This window comes from Camelina sativa, chromosome 11 (genome assembly GCF_000633955.1).
Source record: "Camelina sativa cultivar DH55 chromosome 11, Cs, whole genome shotgun sequence".
NCBI lineage: Eukaryota > Viridiplantae > Streptophyta > Magnoliopsida > Brassicales > Brassicaceae > Camelina > Camelina sativa.
The window spans coordinates 30,243,711-30,254,766 of record NC_025695.1 but is presented as its reverse complement, the minus strand read 5'-3'; the positions used below and the strand labels follow the sequence as shown (position 1 = coordinate 30,254,766).

The 11,056-nt window shown below is 36.6% G+C and overlaps 1 protein-coding gene across 1 annotated transcript; it reads left to right on the top strand.

Moving 5' to 3' along the window:
* LOC104724686 (RNA-binding protein 34) lies at nucleotides 3,735-5,916 on the top strand. Its single transcript, XM_010443225.2, has 6 exons — nucleotides 3,735-4,420; nucleotides 4,511-4,569; nucleotides 4,659-4,728; nucleotides 4,822-4,950; nucleotides 5,044-5,172; nucleotides 5,259-5,916. The coding sequence occupies exons 1-6, from the start codon at nucleotides 3,800-3,802 to the stop codon at nucleotides 5,757-5,759; spliced, it is 1,509 nt and encodes a 502-aa protein (XP_010441527.1). The 5' UTR covers nucleotides 3,735-3,799; the 3' UTR covers nucleotides 5,760-5,916.

The following is an 11,056-nucleotide window of genomic DNA, read 5'->3' as shown; positions in this document are numbered from 1 at the left end:
TTTTTTTTTAGGAAAGGAAAGTGTCTTGTCCGGAATGAAGAGAACAAATGCGTGCAACTCGTTTTTATAGACTTTCCTAGGTGACTAATAGGCGACTACATAATAAAAGTTGGTACACCAACCCTCACATGCAAAACACGTTTTTTTAACTGTATTTTGCGGCTATTTGGCGACTACACGATGACTATGTAATGACTCGCGTATGAGTCGCCGTACAGTCGCCAAATTTTACGACCACTTTACGACTACCTTTTGACTCGCCAAATGAGTCGCAACTTAGTCGCCAAAGTGTACGACTATTTGATGTGGTCGTACTGTAGTCGTTCATTTAGCGACTAAATTGCGACTACATAATTCCATCAACAATATAGTAGCCTCGTAGTCGTTAAAATACGACCACCGTACCGACTGCATGAATTAGTCGCTATAAAATGACTCAGTAGCGACTAATTTCCTGTAGTCGCTACATAGTCGCTAAATCGTCACTATGTAGTCGTTATTTTTGGCGACTACATATGTAGTCGCTATTTGTAGTCGCTAATCACCTGTTTTCTTGTAGTGATTGTAACCTTGTTTTTTTTTCTTTTTTGCCAATGTTGCTCTTGCCATAAGAGTTTCTTTTTTTGTAAACCCTATATTCATTCTAATGATATTTACATATGGGTGATTTAGTGTAGTAGCCAAAATTGAAAATATATTTAAGGATATAGCACATTAATTCAAAAAATTAAGTAAATGACATAAGCGGTAGGAAAAATTACCAAGGGGGGTGTTGATAATTTGGAGGAGGTGGTGGTGGAGGGTGGCCGGCGGTGGTGGTAGTGGCTGGCGGTGGTGGCTGGAGGTGATTGCCGGAGGTGGTTTCCGGCGGTGGTGGTTGGAGGTGGTTTCTGGCGGTGGTGGCCGAAAGTTGTTTCCGGCAATGGTGGCCGGCAGTGGGGGGCGGAGGTGGTGGTAGGGAATGGTGGTAGAGGGTGATAATAAGGGATTAATTTTGTAATTATTATAGAAATATATACTATATTACCTTTATATGGTTAGTTTAGCTACTGAATGAGTTATAATATTTTTTTGAGTTATACAATGAAATTTTCCTTTACACTAGATTCAGACTTGCACGTACGTGCGTGGTTGGTTTCATAAACTAAGTTTGCTATAAAATTTGAAATATATTATGTACATGCAAAAAAAATTATATAAAATATGTTTGTTTATAGTTTTTATTTTGAAAATGTTAGTTTGTTTTAATTTGTAAAATGTAATAAAATCATTATTTGAAAGTAATATATGACAAATCAATCTATATGTAAAAATAGTTATATACACCATAATTGAGAGTACTGCTTTTCCATAGGTAACATATAATTAGAGGGTATAACATTTATAATTGAAACTAAGATCGGTTGTTTATATTCATTTTGTGAATGTTAGGTTGAAATAATAGCGGTTTCCCGAAGAAATTTGAATTGGTGTGATGGTGGATCCAGATCAAATAAGAACCGAATTAGTGATCGATTAGATTAATTATTATTAAACCTATAAACTATCAAACCGGAAAAACGCTAAAATTTAAAATTTTGATCGAATGACCTAAAGTGTTACCAAAGCGCTTGTGAAACCCATCTCGATAGGTTTGTCCAGTAACGAATTTAATATTTTTTGGCCCGTAAAATCACTCCAAGAAACCACATGAGTAATGTATGCATTCTCCTTGCTTGAATTTGTAAACCCCGTGGGTAACAAACATTTCAATAAATTATTTTTTCTAATACGTAAGATATATTTTAAGAGATGGGGTAAGATATTATGACGGATTACTCTATAAAATATTCAAATCTACTCAAAATTTTCGAAAATAATCATCGTAAATTAGACATGTACTCGTTCCGAAGTTGACCCATACTCAAATTAGTAAGATTTTGAGAACTGAATATATCTGCCAAAAAAGGTTACACTGTAAATCTTTACCTATTTATTTTACATTATTATGCTTTTTATTTTTTAAATTACACGTTATTATCTTATACTCGCTATAATTAGTCATGATATTTGAAATAAATAAGTCTATGGAGATTTTGAATATATTACAAACTCGTCCCATCTTCTATTTTATCAGGAATAGTTTGTCAACATTTTTTTTTATATATTCAAAAATAGAAATGTCTATAGAAATGTTTTTATGATATATAAAATTAAAATAAAAACTACTATTTAATTCTTAAATGTGTAAACATCATTTTGTTTTGGTTTTATTTGATTGACAAATTTTAAATAACACACAAATTCAATGAAAATAAAGCAGATAACGTGAATTTACAATTTGTAATTAGTTTTATAACCTGTATTATGAAACATTTTCATTATGGGACATACATATCTACACCTTATTCTATATGTTGTGTGGATGGACAAACAAATCTATTATACAATTACATGTTGTTCTTTTCTATATCTAAAGACTAAACACCGTCAATTTAATCACAAACAATGATATGAGAGTCAGAGACTTAAGCCAAACCTAAGTAACCTTCTCTCTTCATCCGGAAGAGACACCATCATCTTCTCCCTATTCCAGAGCAACATATATAGCCCCTAAATTTTAGAATGAACAAATCTAAAATTAAAAGTGTCTCTTGAGTTCTCCAATGCCTTGGAACCATATATTTTTGCTTTATCCTTTGTGTTTATGCTAATCTGTAAAGTTGAAATGGAAAAACACCATTCTCGGATTTGTAAACACCATTGATTTTGTATTTTAAACTTACAAATAAAATCACTAAGTTCAATTAAAAATACAAACCTGAGGTGCTTTTCATAAGGGGTAACGTAGTTTACATGTTATGAAAATTTTCTCTCAAGAAAATATTCTCAATTTAATTTGTTCGAGTGGCTTCAATCCAATATACTTTCTTAGTCAAGCATAAAATATATTAGAAATGTTTTCATGTAAATACGAAAACATAAACATTTGAAACAAACAAAACCATACTATCGAAACAATGATTTGTTTTTAATTAACACACTTTTTTTTGTTAGACAAACAAAAATTACATGAATTTATTTTTGGTTAGAATCATAATAGTATTTAATTAGATTTCCTAATCGTAATCAATCAAAGCACTAATAATACAGTTTTGTATGATATTTAGAATATTTTCAAAAGATTGAGATCTTTTAAAATAAATATTATGTCAACAAATTATATTTTTCTTATTCTTGTTTTCTAAAATCTAGTTATCTCCACTATCACTGTTTGGAAACTCTTTAAATTGAGAAAGTCTATTAAATTTATTTCTGTTTTAATAAAAGAAATAAATATATTTTTATCAATTTAATATTTTGTAATTTTTGTTTCCTAAATTATAGTTTCAGTGGAATACTCTGTTTGGATATAGGATCCGAATAAGGTATTGTTTGGCTTCGATTTTTTGGTTAAATGTAATATCTATTTGGTTTCAAGAATTATACATATCCTTATTCCTATTTGAGTGGCATATCATTGTAATAATCTCTAATCCTATGTTTTTTTTTATTAAAAATGCTTTAAAAGTATAGAATCTATAGATATATAGAAGAAAAAAATAAAAATAAAAAATAAATAAACGAAGTTATCTTTCTATCTCGTACTACCAAAAAAAGTGATTCAGCCCAATGCTGTGTTTTATAGGCCAATAACTAACGGGCTGATTCGGGTAATTTAAACCCGACCCGGTATAAGTCAATCTATGGCGTTTAGGGTTTCGTCAATCTCTCTCTGCTCTCTCTTTCTTCCTCTTTGTCTCATTGAAATCGAACGACGATGGGGAAGAATAAATCGAAGGAAACGGAGGCGGAACCTCAGACTCAATCAGGTATCTTCACCACTCTCTTCTCCGGCGATATGGCTGAAGGAGGAAGCTCTAGCTTTGCGAGTCTCTTCTCCGACGAGAACCCTTTCCGGCGAAAACAACCTCAAGAAATCAAAGATGAGGAGAAAGGGGTTAAACGAAATGTCGATGAAGAAGAAGAAGAAGAAACAGTTTTGCCTGTGAGGACGAAGAAATCCAAAAAGGAGAAGAAACTGAAATCTCTGGATGGCGTTGAAGAGAAAGAGATGAATTCGGAGGTTATTGAAGAAACTGGGTTGGATTCAAAGAGGAAGAAGAGGAAGAGAGATGAGATTGAGAAGGAATACGAGACGAAGAAGTATGGAGACGCTGAGGTGAAGAAGGAGAAGAAGGTTGGTGAGAAGAGGAAGAAGGCTGATGAAGTAGCTGATACGATGGTTTCAAAAGAAGGATTTGATGATGAGAGTAAGCTTCTTAGAACTGTCTTCGTTGGGAACTTGCCTTTGAAGGTTAAGAAAAAGGTCATCTTGAAGGAATTTAGTAAATTCGGTGTGGTTGAATCTGTGAGGATACGTTCTGTACCTATTGTCGATGTGAGTTTCTTATAGCTTAACGATGAGTTTCTTATTTAGGTTATTGGGTTTAATGGTTTCTGATTTGGTGTGGTTTCTTTGAATGATTAGTCGAAGAGGACTAGGAAAGGAGCTATAATGCTGAAACAGATCAATGAGAAAGCTTCAAGGTCTGTGCTTGAAACCATATATTGCAATTTTGATTTTGTATGGTTTAGTGAAGAAAAGTCTAATGTCAATCTTTTTTTGGGAAATGCAGTGTTCATGCCTATGTTGTGTTTGAAACAGAGCAGTCTGCTGAAGCTTCTCTGGCACATAACATGTCTCTGGTAATATAACCTGTTTGGCCTTTTGTTTTCTGTGGTTGAGTTTAGGGAGTTATGTGTAGATTGTTATTTGATGATTTTTGAGTTAATATTCAGATTGATGGGAATCATGTCCGCGTTGATAGAGCATGTCCTCCTCGTAAAAAGCAGAAAGGTCAGGTTGATGCTCATTTGTATGACCCTAAGAGGACAGTCTTTATGGGTAATCTCCCTTTCGATGTGAAGGTTAGTTGTACTAGTAGTCTTCGGGTTCTTCTGATCAATTTGCGATAATCGAACACAATCTCAGATTCTCAGTTTTGTTTGTTTCTGATGCAGGACGAGGAAGTGTATCAACTGTTTACGGGTAAGAGTAATCTGGAGAATAGTATAGAAGCTGTTCGTGTTATCAGAGATCCTCACTTGAACATAGGGAAAGGAATAGCTTACGTTTTGTTTAAAACACGGGTATGTTGAAAGTAAACTTTGATCTTTTTGAGGTTTGAGTAACATATAAGTAGATCTGATGAGTTCTTTTGTTTTGTTAACTATAGGAAGCTGCAAATCTCGTAATCAAGAAAGGATATTTGAAGCTTAGAGAAAGAGAGTTACGGATTTCTCGAGTCAAACCTGATGCAACTCCATCAAAGAGAAAGAGCAATCCTTCTGAAGCTTACTCGCCGGTCGATAAAAGACTGCGAAAGGACAAGGTGGTCACACCAACTCCGACGGGGAAGGCTAATCTTTCATATCAAGGTGTGCGAGCTTCAAAATCTGGTGATGATAAGAAGAAGCCTTACCAGAAGAGCCCCGGACAATCAAAGATGAGACCTAGAGGAAGTAGCAGCAATGAAGACAACAAAAAAGCTGGGAATAATAGTGCTTTGAAGCAGAGAAGTCAGAAGCGGCCAGCTGTTGCAGCAAGAAAGGCGAAAGCAAATGCAAAAAGTTCGTCGAAAGAGAGCGGTGGTAAGCGATTTGCAGGGACTAAGCGTAAACAAGAAAACCGAACGCCTGAAAGCTTCTCTAAGAAGAAGAAACCGAAGCGGTTTTAGGCGGTTTCGTTCAAACATAATGATGAACCTCTGTCTTCTTCTTCAGTAGTTTTGATACTAGTCGTTTTGTATTGTTCTATATCAGTCATGATATACTGTAATGTTGCAACAATTATGTTTCTGTGCAAGTTTAAAAGGAAAGCTATTTTGATGATTATTTACACAAAACAGAATTGGAGTTTCTGTGTTTGAACTTGACTTCTCACGGGCGTTCTTGGATAAATTTTTCAACTTTCTTGTGAGTTAATCACCATAGTTTGAAATCAACATGAACAAAGTGAAAATATTATTATTACAACTTGTGTTTTGAAGGACACAACCAGCTTCCGAGGAAAAATGGGCTTTCTTTGTGTGGTTTGTAAATGAATTGGTAATGTACGGAGGCTTGACTGGTCATCTTCAAGCAAGTAACTACTGCTACATGGAGACTCTTTCCTGCCAAAAGAAAAGCGAGAACGTAAAATTATAAAGCATGAATGTGAAGGCCCTCTTAGTTGATTCGGAAAGGCCCTCTACCGTTTAAGGCGTAAGAGTAGCTTGACGGAAACGAAGATCTTTTGGCCTCGTAGAGGTGAGCACATACAATAATCAAAGTTTTGGCCTAAATATTTTGGGTTATCGGATTTTAGATGCCCATATAAAATTAAAATTAATAGACATAGACATAATAGGTTTATGATTTATTTGTATATAAAACATAAAATACATAAATTTAGTTTTAGACATAAGTATTGTAACTACAATTTTGACAAAAATGGTTGTGTCGATTTTTCGCTGAAGTCTATTACCAAAATGTCTGGTCCTAACAATAATAAGTAACATGTATATTTTGGATCGGATACGATACGGATGCATCTCAGTATATTCAAGAATTCAAATATCCTTACTCATACTTGTCGTCGCATGTATCTGAGTAACAATCCGTATCAATGAGAACCTCCGACTAGTATCTGAAAACTCATGACATAAATCAAGTCGCATGTTAGGGGTGGTTACCTTTCTAGCTTGTTGGCTTAAGCTTGTAATAACTTGAGGAGGAAGCTATCCTAATTCTAACCGAGTTATGGTTATTAAGAGATAAGGACTATAATATATTTAGGAGTTATCTAAATATATGTATTTACTAATAGGATTAGGATTGAGTTTTTCTATATAAGGAGATGCTAGAGTTGTAGCATAACTTATGAGTTGTGAGAGATATTTGAGAGAGAGCTTAAGTTTTGAGAGAATTTTCTTAAGCTCAATAAAAAGAGTTATTCTTTATACTTATATTCTTATATTTTTTAATCTTAATAATTGGTATCAGAGCTTGAAAAGATCAAACCGTTCATAAATCAGAAAGATAATGGGGGACGTTGTTATTCCTGCAACAACAGAGAAGACTATGGAAGGAGGCTCTTCATCGATCAAGTTTCCGATGTTAAATTCATCGAACTACACAGTTTGGGCCATGAAGATGAGAATTGTCCTTAAGATACACAAAGTATGGCCTATAATCGAAACACCAACTGATGATGTCGATATGAATGATTTGGCTACAGCTTTGCTGTTCCAATCCATTCCTGAAGCACTTATCCTACAGGTCGGTGAGTTGGATACTGCCAAGAAAATATGGGAGGCGATTCAAGCACGACATGTTGGTGCTGAAAGGGTCAAGGAAGCACGTCTGCAGACGTTAATGGCGGAATTCGACAGGCTCAAGATGAAAGACACCGAAAATATAGATGACTTTGCTGGAAGATTATCATAGATATCCTCTACATCTGTAGCCCTTGGAGAAAATATTGAAGAGGGAAAACTTGTCAAGAAGTTTCTCAAAAGTCTTCCTAGAAAAAAAATATTCACATTGTGGCATCTTTGGAACAATTCTTAGACCTTAAGACCACTAGCTTTGAGGACATCATAGGAAGACTTAAAGTGTATGAAGAGCGCATCAAAGAAGAGGAGGATGAAACTCATGATGACTAGAGCAAGCTGCTATACTCGAATAATGAAGAGAGATCAAGTTTTAGCACACCACAGCAGGTTCGTGATGTCAATAGTGGTTATGTTCGTGATGTCAATAGTGGTTATCGAGGTAGAGGTCGTGGTGGAAGAGGAGCTTATAGAGGACGAGGACGAGGAAGATCCTACGATGCTAGAGATCTATCAGAGAATGTATGCTTTCGTTGTGACAAGCATGGACACTTTGCGTCAAGATGTCCAGACCGTCTTCTAAAACTGCAGGAAACACAAGAAAAAGACAATAATGAAACAGAACAAGCGGATGAGCTTTTGATGCATGAAATAGTCTTCTTAAACGAGAAGAAGGTTGTGCCTAGTAAGTATGAACTGTAGAAAGGAGAAACAGACATATGGTATCTAGATAATGGAACTAGTAACCATATGACTGGGAATTTACAATACTTCTCCAAGGTTGATTACTCAATTACTGGGAAGGTTCGTTTTGGTGATGATTCAAGGATAGATATTAAAGGAAAAGGAACTGTTAAGTTCACTGACGAGAATGGTGAACCACGAACATTGAAAGATGTCTATTTTATTCCAGAGTTAACCAGCAATATAATTAGTCTTGGACAGGCCACAGAATCAGGTTGCGATGTGAGAATGAGAGGAGAAACCTTGATTGTACACGATCGAGAAGGGAAACTGCTAGTTAAGACAATTAAGTCAAGAAATCGACTCTACAAGGTTCGTATGGGGATACAGAACAACATGTGTCTTCAGTCGAGAACTACAGGTTCGAGTATGTGGCATGCAAGGTTGGGACACATTAATACTGAAACGATTAAGTCCATGGCTCACAAGGATCTTGTCCTAGGAATTCCACATTTACAGTTTGAGAAAGAAGTGTGCAGCTCATGTTTGATGGGAAAACAAACAAGACAAGCGTTTCCACAAGCCACTGCATATCGAGCATCTAAGATGTTAGAACTTGTTCATGGTGATATTTGTGGTCCCATAACTCCTAATACATCGGCTGGAAATAGATACATTTTTGTTCTTATCGACGACTGCACCAGATATATGTGGACAATCCTCTTGAAAGAAAAGAGTGATGCGTTTAGCAAGTTCAAGAAGTTTAAAACCGTGGTGGAACAAGAAAATAAGATGAGAATACAAACCTTCAGAACAGATCGAGGAGGTGAGTTCGTATCACAGGAATTTAATGAGTACTGCGAAGACTCGGGGATAAAAAGGAATCTTACGGCTCCGTATACTCCACAACAAAATGGTGTTGTGGAGAAACGAAACAGGACATTGATGGAGATGACAAGGAGTATGATGAAGCATATGTCGGTTCCTAACTACTTATGGGGTGAAGCAGTACGTCATTCCACATATTTGCTCAACAGGATGGCTACAAGAGTACTCAATGACACGACTCCGTACGAAGCTTTGCAAGGAAGAAAACCAAACCTCAGTCATCTCCGGGTATTTGGCTATATTGGATATGCCAAAGTTGATAAACCTCACTTGAAGAAGCTTTATGACAGGTCACGCGAGTTAGTTCACTTAGGGACAGAGCCAGGATCGAAGGCATATCAGTTGCTTGATCCACATACTCGGAGAATTGTGGTGAGTCGTGATGTGGTTTTTGACGAAACAAAGAAGTGGAATTGGGACAAGACAGGAACTGAACAAGAAAGGTCAGGAGAATTTAGGATCGATCTTGAAGTATTTGGTAATCACGGCATTGAAGAAGCGAGAACAGAGCATGGTCATGGAAGCACCGGAAATATTGAGGAGACATAAATTCGTGATGATAATGAGAGTAATGGAGAAGAAAGTGAGGAAGATGCAGATGTTAGTGATTCTCGAACACAAGGTCAATCCTTGGAATCTAGGCGAACTACTAGACAGAGGAAGAAGCCGGCTTATCTCCAAGATTATGTCTTGCCAAAAGAACTTGATTCTTATGCTTTGCTTGCAACCGAAGAAGGGGAGCAGTTGCTAATGTGTCTTAATAATGAGCCCAAAGATTTTTATAAAGCAAAAGGATACGAAAAATGGATGTTAGCCTGCAAAGATGAGATCCATTCAATTGAGAAGAATCACACATGGAGTCTTGTTGATTTGCCTCAGGGAACAAAGCCAATAGGGCTGAAGTGGGTGTTCAAACTAAAGAGGAACTCAGATGGTAGCATAAACAAATACAAGGCCAGGCTTGTGGCAAAAGGATATGTGCAAAGATATGGAATTGACTTTGAGGAAGTATTTGCTCTTGTAGCAAGATTAGAGACAATTCGACTTCTCATTAGCCTTGCTGCAACAAATGGATGAGAGATACATCACTTGGATGTAAAGACAGCTTTTCTCCATGGAGAGTTGAAAGAAATTGTTTATGTCACACAACCATAGGGATTCTTAGTTAAAGGTGTTGAAGAAAAGGTTTACAAGCTCAATAAAGCTCTATATGGTTTAAAGCAGGCGCCAAGAGCCTGGAATGATAAATTGAATCAGTTTCTCAAGGATCTTCAGTTCAAAAGATGCTATAAGGAACCATCGGTCTATCGCAAGCAAGCAAGACAAGGTTTCATCATTGTTGCAGTGTATGTTGACGATTTCTTCGTCTCAGGAACAGATGCAAATATCATCGAAGACTTTAAAATGGAGATGTCGTCCAAGTTCGAAATGAGTGATCTTGGAAGACTCACTTATTATCTAGGCATTGAGGTTTGTCAAAATTCTGATGGGATCACCTTGAACCAGAGACGCTATGCCATGAAAATCTTAGAGGAGGCGGGAATGAAGGATTGCAACATGGTTCATGCACCAATGGATGAAGGGATGAAGTTGTCAAAATCTGCAGAGGAGGAAAACATTGATGCTTCGAAGTATAGGAAGGTAGTTGGATGCCTTCGGTACCTACTCCACACAAGACCAGACTTGTCCTATTGTGTAGGAGTATTGAGCCGTTATATGCAGGATCCAAAGGTGTCTCATGGAGCTGCAATGAAGCAATGCTTGAGGTACCTCTGAGGAACTACCACGTTGGGACTTACGTTTACAAAAACAACTTCCTCGCCTGCTACAAAGTTGATAGGTTACAGTGATAGCAGTCACAATGTTGATCCTGATGATGGTAAAAGCACAACCGGTCATGTGTTCTATCTTGGTAGAAATCTGATCACTTGGTGCTCGCAGAAGCAGGATACGGTAGCTTTATCCTCTTGTGAAGCAGAATTCATGGCAGGAACTGAAGCAGCAAGACAGGCAATTTGGCTCAAGGACTTGTTAAGTGAGGTAACTGAATCTTCGTGTGGAAGAGTGATCATACGAATCGATAACCAGTC

Excerpts from the sequence above, each read along its gene's own strand:
- LOC104724686 (XM_010443225.2), top strand. The coding sequence starts at position 3,800 with ATGGGGAAGAATAAATCGAAGGAAACGGAGGCGGAACCTCAGACTCAA. Across the intron at positions 4,421-4,510 it reads GTTCTGTACCTATTGTCGAT|TCGAAGAGGACTAGGAAAGG; the intron begins GTGAGTTTCTTA and ends TTGAATGATTAG. Across the intron at positions 4,729-4,821 it reads TGGCACATAACATGTCTCTG|ATTGATGGGAATCATGTCCG; the intron begins GTAATATAACCT and ends GTTAATATTCAG.